Source organism: Diadema antillarum, unplaced genomic scaffold, assembly GCF_040938485.1.
Source record: "Diadema antillarum isolate AM-2024a unplaced genomic scaffold, OU_Dant_1.0 scf00000151, whole genome shotgun sequence".
In the NCBI taxonomy this organism is placed as follows: Eukaryota; Metazoa; Echinodermata; class Echinoidea; order Diadematoida; family Diadematidae; genus Diadema; species Diadema antillarum.
Genome location: NW_027271040.1, coordinates 936,855 through 954,818, shown reverse-complemented (window position 1 = coordinate 954,818; position 17,964 = coordinate 936,855). Strand labels below are relative to the sequence as shown.

The following is a 17,964-nucleotide window of genomic DNA, read 5'->3' as shown; positions in this document are numbered from 1 at the left end:
AATCAGCTCTTCCTCAATGGGTTAAGACACATGTAGTTCATCTTCCATTCACTTCCTCCATTGTAGTGTACTGTATGTATACGCCATATATTTCACGAGTCTAAATTTTTGTGAAGCGGGAATTCCCAACGATTTCGCGAGTGGTTAAATTCGCGATCATGGAGTCCTGTACTGAACGGAGTAGAAAATGTACCTACGCGTACCTCACATCCACATCGGGATCAGAGTCAATATTTTCGCTTGTCTTTAATTTTGCAAACAACACCCGACTCGCAAAATTCGCAAAAACAAAAACCTCACGAAATATTCAGCATATACAGTAGGCCTGAATATAGGCCAACACCGTACTTTCGTAGATATGCCTACATTCTTTGTATCATTGTTGGTAATAATCAAATTGATGGTAGAAGTCCTGTATGCAAGCCATTGAGAGTTGTGAAACAGAGATATTATCATCTGGCATTCCTGTCAAAACTTCCCCTGTGTTCATGTTACAAAAAGTCTTCTTTCCTTCATATAATGGACAAAGACAGCAAACTAAAAAGTTTGTTTGATCATACACATTCTGATATGTAGTTCAAGTAATTCCAATCAGACAAAATTTTCCCTGGAGAACATTTGTGAATCATCATACACAGTAAGACATTCAGTTTGAAGACAGCTGATAACCAGTGAAAGATGTAACGACCAATAACAAGTACCATGCATACTTGACGAAACATTCCAAGGATTATATCAAGGGCAACTTACACAAGCCATATGGACATATATATCAAAGGCATCTCACTCCACATTACAATGTACGCCCCATAGATCCGGTTTCAAAAGCTCAACTAATTCTGCATCAGCAAGTATTATGGCATAACACATAGGAAAGGGAAGAGTGTAGGCTATGCACAGGCAGTACCTGTACATTGCTAATGTGAGCTGGAGCCTTTGGGACTGGATCTTGCCCATTACCCTGGGCAAGATTGAACCGTGATTCTAGACTGGGGCCCGATTCACATTGATTTCTAATCAATACTGCTATAAAGACAGCCATCCAGGCACACATTACACCGGCAAGCTTCCCTTTTTGCAATTCTTCCCGCCACTGTGATGCCATGCCGACTCGTTGCTACGACAGCATCAGTCAACTGCCAAGCTGGAGATCGATTTGGAATGCAATGCAACTTTTAGCACTGCATATTGGGGGAAAAACCTCAGAAGCAGTGCACGTCAGCAAACCCCACCTTTGTACGAGTGGTACGACTTACACTCAAGATTGGTCTTACTTTTCAGTGTGAATGGGGCCCTGACATCTGAAGACTCAGCTTAGCAGGTGTATCTATATGAAATGCATCTCCACAGCAAAAGGTGAGCTGGGTTCTAGCACCACTCAGCAACAATACCAACAACAGTCTTTGCATGCAATCCTCCCTGCCCCATGCTTATGTTCCCTTCACAATTTAAATTTGACATCGCTCTCATGCCTATACTATCAATCACTTTATACATTGCCATTTTTTCCATTGTCTACATACAACTATAGCACTGCTGAGATGACTTTAATTTGAACATGGTATGTTCTATTTCCAGATACAACTCCTGTTTTTTTTTTCTTCTGAGAGCAAAAATCTCTAGTATTAGGGAATTAGAATACAATATAATATTAGGAACACAGGCAATTTCCAATTTAGCATCTATTGTAACTAGCATCAAATATACCATAGCAATAGCTGCAAGGTAAGAATATTTGTACAGGCCTTTATGGAAAAAAAAAAAATCTGTTGTACCCACATGTTGTTCTGTCACAGACAAACATGCAAAAAAAAAAAATAAATAAACTAGAGCTCTAAACAATGTGGGCTGTATCATTTCAGCCTACAAAAAAAAACATACAGCGGTTTGAGCTAATCATTGGCGATCAAGTTGATGTAACAATGTGGGAAGTGGGATGACATGATGGAGCTGATGGAGAAAAGTTGGACACAACCCATAATGAAATGGTCAGAGGCATTGTAGTACAAACAGCAACCTTACCATAGAGCCGTGGGCTGCCGGGTGGTTTGGATTGAACCACGTAGCTGCTGTAGTCGGCATGCGTTCTCCGTCCCTTCACACGCCCCAACGTCATTGTCCCTTCCCTGTACATCGTGAAGAATGTCTCGCAGAATCCTTTTTTTTTCTTCTTCTTTGTACAAGGATTTCTCTTTAAAATTCCTCAGAGGTTGCAGATTTTACCTGCACTAGTCACTCATCTCCATGGTAACAGAATCTCCTGGTAGTTGACGGGAGAAAACTGCGATCCTCTGGAAATTTGCTCGATCCGATTTTGATTGAGTAATCCTCTTGGCTGGAGCTAGCACAATGAGCCAGGCATCCTTGATATTGAGAGAGCAAGGCGTCTTGGAGACAGTCTATGAACAGCAAGAGTCACCGATGCAGGAGGTGACGGACACTTCTCTTGTACGATTATCACTCAATGTTTGTGATTTAATACCAACAAAATTTGACAGTTTCGGTCAATAGCAAAACAAACTGGTCAGAGTCTACAACATTTACTCCATCAGATATTATGCTGAGAACAGACAAGATTAAAGAATGCACAGCACTGGTCTCACTCACGAATTAGAGCTTTTGTGAAGGAAAAAAGCAACAATTAGAATTATATATTGATGCGGAGAAGACGCTTTGCTAGAGATCTATTCCTTGAGAACATGGGGTAAACTGCCCAATGCAAACATGCGTTTTGAGTTTCTTCAGTAAAATCTCAGTAAAACCTGAACAATGGGGCACACAACCTTCTCTGAGAAGGACATCCGGCAAGAATAAAAGTTCCAGAGAATAAAGGCTGACCCCCTGCTGATGTCACAGTTGCTGACTTGGAAGTAGCAACAATGCGGCTGTCTGCGACAAATGCCCCTTCTGGTGTTGTGGTCTAATCTTCCAATGCCGAGCGTGCCGGGCAGAGCGCGGTAAATCACGGTTCAAGTTTGGAGGGGGATGACGAATGCGTGCCCACAAAAGAGCGTGCTCACCCATGCAATTTTGGTGGGTCGCCCCCCTTAGCAGCACCAAAACAACTGTCTACTCTATCAATGGAGGGCAACACTGTGTGCTCAGACTGGCCTGAATTATTTACCTTGGCCTCTCTACCCAAGGGGCTGTAAATGGCTAAGCATACAGTACATATAATCATCGGCTTTATGGAGTTCAGGTTATTGTAGCTTTTTTCCCCTCCTCTCTCTCTCTCTCATGCTGGGTTTGCTCTTAAGTTAATGTTGTTCTCTTAGCTGCAGGGATAATTGCACACATTTAAATACACCTGCTATGACTAAGAGAGAGAGAAGAAAAGGTTACACAAAAGTTGGCTTCAGTCACGGCTAACGTACGTCACAGCACACAAGTGTGCATGGTCCAATGGGTGGTATTAAGGGCTCAATCATGAATAATGCATGACTTTTGTGTGGATGTGTCCAATGCTAGGAGTGGGAGGTCCTTAAACCTGTTATGGCACTGACACGTCACAGCACACAAGTGTGCATGGTCCAATGTGTGGTATTAAGAGGCTCAATCATGAATAATGCATGACTTTTGTGTGGGTGTGTGCAATGCTGGGAGTGGGAGGTGCTAAACCTGTTATGGCACTGATCTGACACTTCACAGCACACAAGTGTGCATGGTCCAAAGGGTGGTGTTCAAAGCTCAATCATGAATAATGCATGATTTTTATGTGGGTGTGTCCAATGCTAGGAGTGGGAGGTCCTCACACCTTTTATGGCACTGACACATCACAGCACACAAGTGTGCATGGTCCAATGGGTGGTGTTAAAAGCTCAATCATGAATAATGCATGACTTTTGTGTAGGTGTGTCCAATGCTAGGAGTGGGAGGTCCTTAAAGGTCCAGTTCACCTTTGGGAACAGTGATTTTAAAAAATTTCAAGATACGATATTTAATGCATATGTGCAGGGAGGTGTGGCACCTCCCTGGTATGTGTAGGTCTGTTGTGCCACAAAACATCCTATCACATAAATCTTTTAGCGATAAAGCCTAAAACATAGAAAGATATCTGTATTTTTCTCAATAAACAGTAACTGTAGATGTTTAGTCCGGAAACATTTTTATTATAACTATTGTTCACGTTTTGTATATCTAACGATACTTAACATCGTTTTACGGATTCAAATTTTAACAGTGGTTGCTTCTATCCCTAACTCACATTTTAGAACTATTTTAAAGTACTAATGCTGGATATTTGTTTCATCTGCAAATGGTAAACTATGCCTTTAAAGCTGTTATGGCACTGACACAAATGAACATTGTGGACAGATAATTTTTGCAGCATTACATTCAACAATGCCGAAAGAGTGCCTTATTTTATCACACAAAAGTGCTAAGAAATTTCATCTATGTAATCCCCATTTTTGGGTCAAGAGTTTACAAAAAATCCAAGCAGGTATTACATATTCTGTTCAATTTTGACCTGTATGTCATATTTACAATCATATATTCACAACACACATACAGCATAGGCCTACTGTATACGCTGTTATTTTCGCGTACAGATATTTTTGCGAATGAGGAGGTTACAGATTTTTTCGCGAATTGACACCTACGGTAATTTAAATGCACTATTACTCTAGAGCGTCTGGCGACATTTTCGCATGTTGTTAAAGGAGAAGTCCGGACGATTTTGAAAAAAAATAACCAAAATCTACATAAATAAAGGACCATAATGACTAAGTTTCATTGAAAAAGACCCTCCCAACTCGCCACAATCGATTTTTTAGCATCACTAATTTTGAATCGTAACCGTTCGATTTCTGTACGCCGGCGAGAAAGATCACGTGACAGCGTGACGTTTCATCCTCACATTGCTTTTGCTTGGAGCGTCAGCTGGCTCGGGGGAGCCCTGCTTGAGCAACGGTGATACGGGCCAAGCAAGCAGTAGTAGCGTACCGCTCAACAGTCTCTGACCACACAGCGGATGCACGCGGCATGATCTATTGCTTCATTAAAAAAATGCCGATGTGTCAAGTGTTAGGGTGTTGTCAATACTTCAACTTTACTAGTAAGTCTTCAAATTGAAAAAAATATTTCGATTTTAAATTGATATCTATCCACGATACTACCTTTACATGATCCTGAATGCTACAACACGCAGCCCGATTACGCTGTGTGTATTGGGCTGCTGGTCGTAGTTACCGGCGCAGCGCGGCGGCGGTACCAAGCTGGCGCTGGCGTTTCTTCCGCGGTTCAAGTTACATGTATACTGTCGTATTTTATCACCGTCAGACACACTTTTCAACAGTCTCGGACAACAAAAGAGGCAATAATTCTGACATTGACAGACTGATTTCAGATTGTTCACACTCAGAAGTCGAAAAAACGATCGCGGATTGTGATAGCACTTGGCAGCAGCAGACGTAAATGTATGCCTGCACAGCCCACAACAGCTAATGCATTGTAAGTGATGGGGTGGACCACTAATAAGTACGGCAGTATTATAATACATACATATTTCAATTTAAACGAAAATGTTATACCATTGCAACTATTTTACATTAATCTTTGAAGATTTTATATAGATATATAAGGAAGATTATTTGAATAAAGGAATACAGAGTTTGGCAACAGCACTCCTAAATCGGTGTACGGTCTCCTGCAGTAGCGCCGACAAGGCACACCTATGCAGGCATGCAGATACCGCCCGCAGTCAGCAGTGCAATGGGAGATCGATGCGTAGCTGGGCATCGCTCGCGGTGCTCTCAGCAGAGGAAACTGCGCCCGATACGTCACGCGCAATGCATCCTGGGACAGATAGTACGAAGGGCAGCTCGCGACGGATTCGAACATGAAGAATTACCTTATTTTAAAAAAAAATCATAGTAAATGTATCTGATGGTCTTTTCTCGTCGGGAAAAGGGTAATAGGTTCATGAAATATTGTTCTTTACACACGAAACGGCTGATAATCGTCCGGACTTCCCCTTTAAATTCGCGATCCAACTGTGATTCTCGGAATTCGCGAAAATAAAACCCTAACGAAAATAACAGCTTATACAGTATATCATATCCTATGGACAAAAAAAAAAAAACTAATCAAATAGAGAAGGCAGACAAATTCCACCGATAATATGGTACAAAGCATGGTGTCCATTTGCCTCTTTCAAGGACTACTTCCTTCAAATAGTAGTACCAATATGAGGAATTTATGTAAACTGTAAGTAAGGAAGTAAAAAAAAAAAAAACACACACACACAAGGCACAAGTCCAGTCAAACAAAACCTTTAGGAGCTGATGAAAATTCATCCAAAATCCAGCCTTTATTTCGTGTTCTCATACCCACAAGCACTAGAAACACACTCTTATCCACAAACATGCACACAAACACACACAGATGCAACATATGTATCCAAATATGCACATACACATATTAAAGAGCATATATGCATGTCACAAACACACAAACATACACACACACAAATGCGCCAGACAAACAAATAACAAAAACACACATACACACAGGCATTCCCCTGACCCTAACCCTAATCCTAATCCTGAACCTAATCCTAACCCTAACCCAAACTCCGAACCCTAAACCTAACCCTAATCTTTACTCTAACCTTATCACTAACCAGTAAATAGGGGGGGGGGGGGGGTAATTGCTCTGATACAGCAGGGCTGCCAATATTCCCACATCCAAATCAGGGAGACTGCACAGAGCAACCAGGGAGATACCTGTGTTAATTGATATAAGGCAACTCAATGGGCAAAAATAATTCCCAAATCAGAAAGATTTTAATATTTTCTTATTCAGACACGACACGATTTTGACATTATCAAAAAGCCTCCTGAAGTAAAAGGGAAACTTTGCAGCACTGCATATCATGCACACACAAATCAAACGTTTACATAATAATATACTCACATGCAACATATCCCCCCCCCCCAAAAAAAAAAAGTACATACACACATAAGTAAGCACACATAAAGTACGAACACACAAGCACCATGAAAAAACAAGAAGACACGCATCGTACACACCTTAATATGCATACTCATACAAATACATGCACATGAACATACATTATGAAAACACTGCCTTCCTGAAAATCAAGGTGTGTCTTCCAATGCTAATCAGTAGCAACAATGAGCCACTTTTTGGAATACTTTACACCAGTCAGCGATTGTCTGTGTGCGTGCTACAATGAAACAGCGTCAGGAAATCAGATCGCTGCACAAAAGCACTCCCTTCTACAAGCATCCAAAGACAGACAGATCTCTCACACTACTCCTTGTAAATTGGCCGTGACCTCTGATTGACATCAGGCAAGCAGGGTTCGAAATTGGCGATGGTCCGCTGGCCATTGGCCACCCAAAATCACGTCGGACTAGCCAAAAATCATAAAATTCTGAAGTTACTAGTCCGTCTGGCTAGCCAAAATATTGCTACAGTGTCAAAATTGATTCTAAGTAGTCCGCCTGGCTAGTTCAAAAAAAAGTTAAGTGCGACCCCTGCTTGGCAAGGCAAAATTGTGATTTTTAGCAAATAGAACACGTTAACCCCATTTAGCAACAATAATTATGGTCCGCCCCCGAGTCTTCTTTGATATTTCTGCTGGTGACGAGCCCCTGGGTAGAGTAGTCATGGAGCTGCATGCTGACGTTGTGCCAAAGACAGCCGAAAACTTTCGTGCACTCTGCACCGGTGAGAAGGGCTTTGGCTACAAGGGTTCCACCTTCCACCGTGTCATTCCTGGCTTCATGTGCCAGGGAGGCGATTTCACCAACCATGACGGAACTGGTGGAAAGAGCATCTACGGCAGGAGGTTTGCTGACGAGAACTTCAACCTCAAGCACACTAAGGCTGGAATCTTGTCCATGGCCAACAGTGGTGCCAATACCAATGGATCCCAGTTCTTCATCTCCTTCGTGATAACAGATTGGTTGGATGGAAAGCATGTTGTATTCGGATCTGTACTTGGCGGAATGGAAGTCATCAGCAAAATTGAGACCTATGGTAGCCAGAGTGGCAAAACCTCCAAGAAGATTACAATCGAAGACTGTGGCCAACTATAGAAAGCCCACACTTTTCATAAAAGGGTCAGTCATTTGATCCTATCAAGACTGGTACCTGGTAGTAAGGTCTCCATATGATGGAGGAGGTAATTTGTATTGTGGTACTATGTTTGCTAGTTGACCTTCAAGACAAGTCTCTGTAGATTCACTTGGTGAAAAACACATGTAACTAAATGTCCAAGGTGACAAATTTTGATTGTATACTTATGTACAATTTTATACAAGTGACTTGATTGATCAAAAAGTGGACAGACAAAGCAACACTTAAGTTTGATTGCCAATTGCATTAAATTTGCTTTCAAGCTAAGCTAGTTTTGGTTAAAACATTTAAACTTAGCCCGTAATGAAACTACTTAATCACAAACTACAACAAGCAAGTGCCATCTCCCTCATTCTGTTTTTTACTTGGCCTAAAATACCCCAATACAAACATTGTGTGGGTGAGGATATAACAACGTCACTCTTTGGACCACTTAGCACCAGTTAGTGATTGGCCGTGTATCAATGTTTTGAGAAAAGTCAGGTAATTGGATCACTGCACAAAAACAATATTGCTTTGAGATACACAAGGAGAGAATGGTGCTGCTTGATTTCTATCTATATTCCTTTCATAACTCATACCGTGGTCATGAACTGTAGTCCAACAGACAAAGCCGGGATTGCAATTTTTAGCATCTGACAACGCCATTTTAATAGCAAAAATAACCATGGCTGGGCCCCTTGTTTTCTTTGATATTTCTGCTGATGGCAAGCCCCTGGGTAGAGTAGTCATGCAGCTGCGTGCTGACGTTGTGCCAAAGACAGCCGAGAACTTCCGTGCACTCTGCACCGGTGAGAAGGGCTTTGGCTACAAGGGCTCCACCTTCCACCGTGTCATTAAGGACTTCATGTGTCAGGGAGGCGATTTCACCAACCATGACGGAACTGGTGGAAAGAGCATATATGGCAAGATGTTTGCTGACGAGAACTTCAACCTCAAGCACACTAAGGCTGGAATCTTGTCCATGGCCAACCATGGTGCCGACACCAATGGATCCCAGTTCTTCATTAGCACCGTCATAACAGACTGGTTGGATGGAAAGCATGTTGTGTTCGGATCTGTACTCCAAGGAATGGAGGTCATCAAGGAAATGGAGTCCTATGGCAGCATGAGTGGCAAAACTTCCAAGAAGATCACAATCGAACACTGTGGTCAGCTGTAGAAAGCCAAGTCTTCAGTCGTCAACCTTCAGCAAAAGTCATCTCATCCCATCAAGATCACATGCAAGGTCTCAATATATGTCTGAGAAGGTGATTTGTACTGCGGTATTACATCTGCGTAGAGAAGTGACTGTAGATTCACTCCATGAAAAATGAACATTACTGATATCCCGTTTACTTACTGCGAGCTGGTTTCAGAGCCTCCCCAAGAAAGTTTGAAAGCCTGCTCTGAAAAAGTAGCCTCTTGTCTCCTTATACTGCTCACCAAAAGCAGGCCCTAGCAGGCCCAACTGGCCCAAAACTGATTTTCATCAAATAAGCTTTGAATTCCTCTTAGAATGGTATGGTCTGTATGTACTAGTTCATAAGTGGTTTCATAAGTGGTTTCTTGATATCTTGCAAAAAGTTAAAGCCCACTTCCCATCTCCACCAATACTATACCATCCCTTTAAAATCAGTGATCATGTGGAACAAAATTCACACAGATCATACTGACACATGGGAAAATTTGAGTGACTTCAGCTGGCTATAACAAGTTATGAAACAGCTACTCTATCATCCAAGGATTACATTTCTGAGCACCTTAACTCTGGGTTTGATCTCAGTGGCAAAGCTATCATTTAATGTGGCAGCGCGTAAAACATCATTTTCTTTGAATGAAACAAAAAAAAAATTTAATTGAGTGAATGCTGCAATATTACGAGAATATATTTTTAGTGAAAGTTTCAGGAAAATCTAATATCAGTTCGAAAGCTATGGATTTTTGAAGATTTGGTAAAGAGACCACTGGATTAGATGAGTTCTACAGATCATGACATCACATTATGCAGTATCACTAAAGAAAATTCAGTCTTTTTATCCATATTTCTAGCATAGTAATGAAAAGCAGGGGTTTATATCACCCTTGACATGACCGGGACAAAACCAGAAAATATGTATTTTCATATGAAATGATATTTTGTGTACTGGTACTTTTCTTTACATTTTTTATATCATAATACATATGATGTTTTGATCTACAGTATTCTTCTTATCCAGCAGTTTCACACCAAATTTCACAAAGTCATGACTTTTGAACAGATTTTCCAATTTTTCTCGAACTTTCACTGATGTGATATTGCTGCATTCACTCAATCCACAATTTGAATCTGCAGAATCAATGCTAAGTACCCTACTTTTAAATAACATACAAAATGTGAACAATACAATGATGAAATTGTTTCTGGACTAAACCATCTACAGTTATGGTTCATTGAAAAAAGTACTGACATCTCCTTATATTTCTAAAATACAAGGAAAAGTAGAAATTACGCGGTGCGTAATATATGTCCCCGCCGGAAGTAGCATTTTGTAGCAAAATGTGCAATATAGGTAAAAAATCAAGGTCAAAGGTCAAAGAAGTCAAAGGTCAAAATTCTGTGTAAAAGTTTTGAAGCCCTCACCTAGTGCCATCACATAAAGCAAACGGAATCGAAATCGGGTTAGAAATGGCGAAAGGAGTAGCATTTTATAGCCAATGTACAATGCAGGTAAAAAATCAAGGTCAAAGGTCAAAGAAGGCAAAGGTCAAAATTCTGTGTAAAGTTTTGAAGCCCTCACCTAGTGCCATCACATAAAGCAAACGGAATCGAAATCGGGTTAGAAATGGCGAAGGAGTAGCATTTTGTAGCCAATGTACAATACAGGTCAAAAATCAAGGTCAAAGGTCAAAGAAGGCAAAGGTCAAAATTCTGTGTAGAAGTTTTGAAGCCCTCACCTAGTGCCATCACATAAAGCAAACGGAATCGAAATCGGGTTAGAAATGGCGAAGGAGTAGCATTTTGTAGCAAAATGTACAATGTAGGTCAAAAATCAAGGTCAAAGGTCAAAGAAGGCAAAGGTCAAAATTCTGTGTAGAAGTTTTGAAGTCCTCACCTAGTGCCATCACATAAAGCAAACGGAATCGAAATTGGGTTAGAAATGGCGAAGGAGTAGCATTTTGTAGCAAAATGTACAATATAGGTCAAAAATCAAGGTCAAAGGTCAAAGAAGGCAAAGGTCAAAATTCTGTGTAGAAGTTTTGAAGCCCTCAACTAGTGCCATCACATAAAGCAAACGGAATCGAAATCGGGTTAGAAATGGCGAAGGAGTAGCATTTTGTAGCAAAATGTACAATATAGGTCAAAAATCAAGGTCAAAGGTCAAAGAAGTCAAAGGTCAAAATTCTGTGTACAAGTTTTGAAGCCCTCACCTAGTGCCATCATATAAAGCAAACGGAATCGAAATCGGGTTAGAAATGGCGAAGGAGTAGCATTTTGTAGCAAAATGTACAATATAGGTCAAAGGTCAAGGTCAAAGGTCACGACTGAAATTCTGTGTAGAAATTTCAAAGCTCCCATGTAGTGCTATCATATAAAGCAAACAGAATCAAAATTGGCTCATAAATGACAGAGAAGTAGCAAATTGAAGATTTTGATCACACACGGACGCACACACGGACACACGGACACACGGACGGACGGACACACGGACGGACGGACACACGGACACACACACATACGGAGCCCGTTTCATAGTCCCCTGCTCGAACTCGTTCGGCGGGGACAATAAGGAGATATGTATGGTATGGTATGGTAGGATGTTTTGTGATACAACTAACATACAAATATATATGCATCAAATGTGATAACTCAAACATTTTTCAAATCACTGTTCCCAATGGTAAACTGTACCTTTAATGGTAACTTGAGTGATGATCATTATTCTGAAGCAACAAATTCTGTTTACCTATAGATGTTCATTTATAAAAAAGAAAGATGAAAACAGGTTTGTTAATCCAAACATCTGTGCCATTAATACTTCCGCCAAGGGAGGGGGTTATGTTTTCGTTACCATTGGTTTGTTTGTTAGTTAGTTAGTTAGTTTGTTTGTTTGTTTGTTTGTTTGTTTGTTTGTTTATTTGTTTGTTTGATTGTTCGTCCATGTGCAAAATAACTCTAAAAGTAGTTAATGGATTTTAATGAAACTTACAGGAAATGTTGAGAATGACACAAGTGATGAATTATGATTAAATTTTGGTAGTGATTCGAGAAATTTGGGGGGAATTTATGAAAGATTTTTGATATTTTGACAGGTAGGGTCAATGAATTTGGGAGTTCAAGCTGCGAATTTTTTAGGTTTTCAAACACGCACTAAAGTGCGTGCTTTAGTTTCTGCTAGGGCGAGGCACGCGACGCGCAGTTAAAGGTTTATGACGTAACAGAGCTTCTATAAAATTGGGAAATCGGGTGATTTTTCAGCGCGTATACCTATGGGTGGAAATTACTGATCTCTACGGAAGAGCCCAAAGAGCTTTTCCCCAGTGGTGGAGATGAGAAAAATCTCTTTGGGAAGAGTAAGATCATCGGCGAAAAGGAACTGCTTGATGGAGGTCTGCGATCTCAGAGTGCTTTTCTATTTTTGAAGGGTCATTATTCCATTCATGTAGGTTTATTAATTAAAAAATGAAGTAACATTTGTAAATCCGAAAAATGTAAAGACAGAGCACGCCAATAAACCTTAAGAACTATGAGCTGTATGTCACTTTCAGATATCAAACCACTGAAACAGTCAAACTTTTTTTCATTTTACGGATAAACAAACCTTCTCAATAATGAACTGTAACCAGTATATCATGTAATCACAACATTATTGTAGAGCTCTTGTAACTAGGCAATCAAAACAAAAATCATTGCTACAGGAAATTTAATCACTACTTGTTGAATTACATTTTAAAGTTTGTTAGTGGTAAAGCTACAATATTTTTATTCATTTTGTATTGAGTGAAATGAAATAAAATGATTAGAGAGTTCATAACATTTTGGATGCATTTTAATTTCATGAGGGGCCTTTCATGAAGCGTTTCGGTCGGATATTTTTTCTGACAAACTGTTACAAGCTACTCAAATCCTTGCATCTGATTGGCTGAAAGAAAATTTGTCCGACAACTTTGTCGGACAAAATGCTTCATGAAATGCCCCCCAGCCCCCCTCCCCGATCTTTCTCATAATCTTCCATTATCAGAACTCCCAACATTTCTGATTGAAAAATAGGGATGATCTGGCTGAAAACTAGGAAATGAAGAGCAGTTCCCATAGGAGTGTGTAGTAAAATTATCAAGAAAATTAGGAAACCCTAAACTGAAAAAAGAGCTGGGAATGGTCAGAATTCAGATTCTTTCCTCCAAATTCAGAATGGTTAGGAGGTCTGCATTATTATCCCTTTCTTCTCTTTTTTCTCTTAGCATCACCTGTGTACATGACCATTAATGTTTTGTTGTGTGAAATAGTTTGTTGTTTGCCGTAATAAAGTATGTCGCTGGTTTGTTAAAACTGTTTATTTATTCCTTTGTGTATTTAATGAGGCCCCAAATATTAAGCGTGGCTTACTGGGGATCCTCCTAAATGGTATAGGCAGGCAAGTGGCCTCTGATGGTCACACAAGTATCAAGTTTCTTTTATGCTGTCTAAAGTTCCATACAGGCTACTTAGAACCTCATTGTTTGTTTTTATCTTTATTTCTGTGTGTGAAAACAAGAGTAAAGTATGATTACAAAACACAAAATACATGATGCCAGTTTGATCATTTCTTTGTGCACCAAAGCAAGTCAAATAATCATTTGTCAACCATCAACAGCAGTATATATGTAATTATAAATATAGGCATAACTTTTGATCCTTGACCTCTGACCTCATGACCACAAAATCCCACAGAGAATTAATATCAGGCAATACATATAACCAAAGTACACTTGTAGTTTCATAGATACACTATGAGCTATTACTGAGATCTGAAGTGAAATTCTAGGCTTTTCACTTGACCTCAAACCTTTGACCTTACGACCCAAAAGTTTTCCTCGCGAATCACAATGTGGTAAATAATGCATGTATAGTGAAAAAAAAAGAACATTCAGGCATTGCAGAGATAGGGGTAAGTAGTAAAATTTTAGCATTTGACTTTGACCTTTGACCTTTAACCTAAAGCATGTGTGCCCAAAAGTTGCTAAGCTCAACTTTATCGACTCATACGAATATAACATGAGAAGTTTAATTTGGATACCTCAAGTGATTAAGTTACATTGTCCACAAAATCTATTACGGACAGACGAACAAGAGGACAACTGGAAAACAAAATGCCTTTTATTGAGACACTTGTGGTAGAAGCATAAACACTAATATTTTATTTGTTTCGGGGGGGGGGGGGGGGACACCCATGGCACATATTGTAAGGAACAAATTAAGTAGTATAATGGCATGCTATCAATTTCAAACAATACAGAGAATGCACTTATTTACAAAAATTATGGGAACAATAACAACACTGGGCATATGTAAGTCCCTAACAGGTGGCTGTCTACTGTAATTCATTCCACAGAAAATGACACTTTATGGGCCATGTGAGAGAGCTGCTGCGCTCTACTATGAAACAGGAAATCCATCCAAAAAAAAATTAACTCTTAAAGAAAGAGAAAAAAAATCCCTACGGACCTCCGAACAATTTTGACTTTTCAAATGTCATTACTTCCTTATTTCTTATCCGATTTTGATCATCTTTGCACTGATCTGCAGGAAATTGTTTTCTCTTTCATATGAAATTAATAAAATTTTGGAGTGGATTCTTCTTTTAAAGTGGTTTGTGTATATACATGTGTCTGTTAGACTGTCTGTCTGTTTGTTTGTGTGTGCATAAGTGTGTGAGTGTGTGTGTGTGTGTGTGTGAGCGTGTGTACATAACATTTGCATGTCTAAGGTGGCTATTACAACATGCAAATGAAGGTAGGCAACACAGGAAAAGGACTAATGCCCATGGATGCAACCTTGCTTTGGCTGAAATTCATTACCATGGTAACTGTTGAAAACTAAGGCACTTTTCCTCTTGTGGGTTACTGACCTTTTATAAAGCACCTGACCTTTTTATGATTTATCAAGAACACCATATCTTAGTTGCTGTGTTTGCATCTTTGAATGCAAGATCAGCAAATATCATAAATGGTCAACTGAAGGCTGATAGATGTGATGGCAAACGTACCACAAGACACATGTAGGCCTACATTGTACCAGGAAATGAGAGTTTGAAAACTTACACCTACAGCGAGCACTGCCTTAGATTCAACATTAAAAAGAGTGAATTTTGTGTATCTTCAATAAGCCTTCTATAAGATATCATCTCGCCTACATGGCTTCTTAACAGTCATTATCTTATCATACATCCTGCATGGTTTTTTATTTTTTGGCAATTTGGCTTACATGGGGTTTGTTACTAAATACTCACTATAATTTTTTTTTAAATCCTTGAAATAATTCTTTATCTGCACTACTGTAGTAGTAGGATGTAATTGGGGAGATGATTTTTCTTTGAATAGGACCTACACACAATGACAAAAGAGTAGCTGGAATACACCCCTTTCACAAGTGTAAAGTATGCTTATCTATTTTATTTTTTCACGCTCAGGAGGAGGCAATGCCGTAGTTCCTTACACTGAAGGATGATGGAGTGGCATCATTAAAAAACATGCATAAGCTCATTAGCTAATGCCTGTTGCCATGGCAATAATGATTATTTTACAAGCTAACATAAAAAGGGACCTATGTAGGGCCGGTTGTGCGCTACGATAGGCCCTGGATGTTTTGTCGGAATTCCTCTTCAGTTAATCCATCCCAAGGTCACATGACAGTCAAACCTCTTTAACATGTTGAGAACAAGCTGATTTTGCTGTAACATGGATCTCTCATAGACACCTGCCAGGGTATACTCAGGACTATAGTCTTCAACAGGTAAAAAAAAAAAAAAAAACAGCAGTGAATTCCAATGAAAGCTATACTCAGTGACAGGAGGAATAGCTGGTCACGCACTGTACAGACAGATCCACATTGCCACAAAAGTTGCAACAAAGATCGGGCCATATTGACATATCAGTGAGTCACCCATCTCCATGCGTGAGTGATGGGTGTAAATTGAATTCAACTCAAATGAGCACATCTAATTTCAGCTAGAAAGCTCCCAGATTCCACATTCATCTAGCCCTACTACCCTCTCCCATCCCCACCCCCACCCCCTTAAAAAAAAAAAATGTTAGAGGGAAAGTCACTGCTTTCTTTGAGAGCTCTGAGGAGTTAATGTTTTTAGGGCACTTGTTGGCTGCATTTAATCTTCACCAAATTAAAGTGCTGCCCACTTCCAACAAAAATGTCATCAATCGGCAAAGGCACTGGCTGTTACAAGTGCTCTCAACTTTATTCACATGCCAGTCAAACACAGACCAATCTACAGATCATGGTAAATTATATCATTAGGAAATTATGGAATTAATCATTTTTCATAATATGATGGTAAGAACCAAAATTTGAACAACTCTGTAAAGACAAATGCCTTATTGGTACTTTAGCTCATCAGCTTTTTTTTGGATGGCAACACTGGTCTTTAGGGGTAGGGTACAACTCTTTTGGCATTTCTGACCAACTGGTTGAATTTTGCCACTTTTGGAGACACACAGATTTTGAAACATTCACACATCAAAAACAAAGAGAATCCAAAAAGGCAACTACGAGCGATAATGAACTTAAAGATATCGTGACCTCAATAGGCTAGAATTCAGAATTCAGGGAGAGTGTCCCATTCTCTTGTCATGGGCTGTTTTTACATGCACCGAGAGTGTGTATTTGAATCACGATTCTGATGATGCATCACTAGAATGGTGATTCAAATCATGCATTTTGGCTGTGTGAATGCAAATTGCAATCATGGAGGGTGACTTGAATCATAATTCCAATTGTCATTCAAATGAGAGTCCAGAGGTAGTGCCAAACACGATTCTCCAGAATCATGAACAAAACAGACTTTATAATCATATGGATTGACCTCCAAATCACACTTTTAGGGCCGGGCGGAGCTCACAGCGACCTTTCAACCACTTCAGCAGAAAAACCTCTTTCCTAAAATGCGGGGGGGGGGGGGGGGGGGGGGGGGACCCCAGTGGCTCATGGAGAGAGAGTAAACCCTAAGATCTAAGAACTAAACAAAGATTGCTATAAAACTTTGGAGTGCGTCCACACGGTGCAAAGCTACAAAGTAATCATCAGAGTTAAAGGGATGGTACAGTATTGGTGGAGATGAGAATTGGGCTTTTAACTTTTTGCGAGATACCAAGAAAACACTTATGATATAGTACAGAACATACCATTTTGAGAGGAATTCAAAGTTTATTTGATGAAAATCGGGTTTGGAATGACTGAAACATCCAAAAACAAAGTAAAACAAAGCGATCGTAATAAAGTGTGGGTCCCACACTTTATTAGAATTGCTCTTTTTTGGATATCTCAGCCATTTCAAAACCAATTTTCATCAAATAAACATTGAATTCCTCATAGAATTACATGCTCTTTCATATTTTATAAGAGGTTTCTCATTATCTCACCAAAAAATGTTAGAAACCTGAAATTAGGTCTCAACCAAAACTATACGATCCCTTTAAGTTTTCAATCTAAACTTAAAGTTTAGGAACAGCGTGTGAACCAAACTATTAACATCAAATCATCACTTACCTTGGTACGGAGAAGACATGATGCTAGACTGTACAAAACTTGTTTTGCTTAGATCCAATTGTCCTCAGGTTAAAGGTCACATCACATGATTGTGTCACATGCTTGAATCTGTACACACTGTTAGAACAGATGAAAAAAAA

General features: G+C 39.7%; 3 protein-coding genes across 3 annotated transcripts in view; 2 read left to right on the top strand and 1 right to left on the bottom strand.

Moving 5' to 3' along the window:
- Positions 1–17,964, bottom strand: part of LOC139721902 (breast cancer anti-estrogen resistance protein 3 homolog) — a 75,168-nt gene that overhangs the window by 52,148 nt on the left and 5,056 nt on the right. The window contains exon 2 of the mRNA XM_071633229.1: positions 17,825–17,941. Within this exon, the coding sequence (XP_071489330.1) occupies positions 17,825–17,843 (19 nt within the window). The 5' untranslated portion in view covers positions 17,844–17,941. The remainder of the gene's footprint in view (positions 1–17,824; positions 17,942–17,964) is intronic.
- On the top strand, positions 7,572–8,066 carry LOC139721866 (peptidyl-prolyl cis-trans isomerase-like). Its single transcript, XM_071633188.1, has one exon. It carries the CDS (start codon positions 7,572–7,574, stop codon positions 8,064–8,066), a length of 495 nt encoding a protein of 164 aa, XP_071489289.1.
- On the top strand, positions 8,774–9,268 carry LOC139721865 (peptidyl-prolyl cis-trans isomerase-like). The gene has a single exon (XM_071633187.1). The coding sequence runs from the start codon at positions 8,774–8,776 to the stop codon at positions 9,266–9,268; it is 495 nt and encodes a 164-aa protein (XP_071489288.1).

Excerpts from the sequence above, each read along its gene's own strand:
- LOC139721865 (XM_071633187.1), top strand. The coding sequence starts at position 8,774 with ATGGCTGGGCCCCTTGTTTTCTTTGATATTTCTGCTGATGGCAAGCCC.
- LOC139721866 (XM_071633188.1), top strand. The coding sequence starts at position 7,572 with ATGGTCCGCCCCCGAGTCTTCTTTGATATTTCTGCTGGTGACGAGCCC.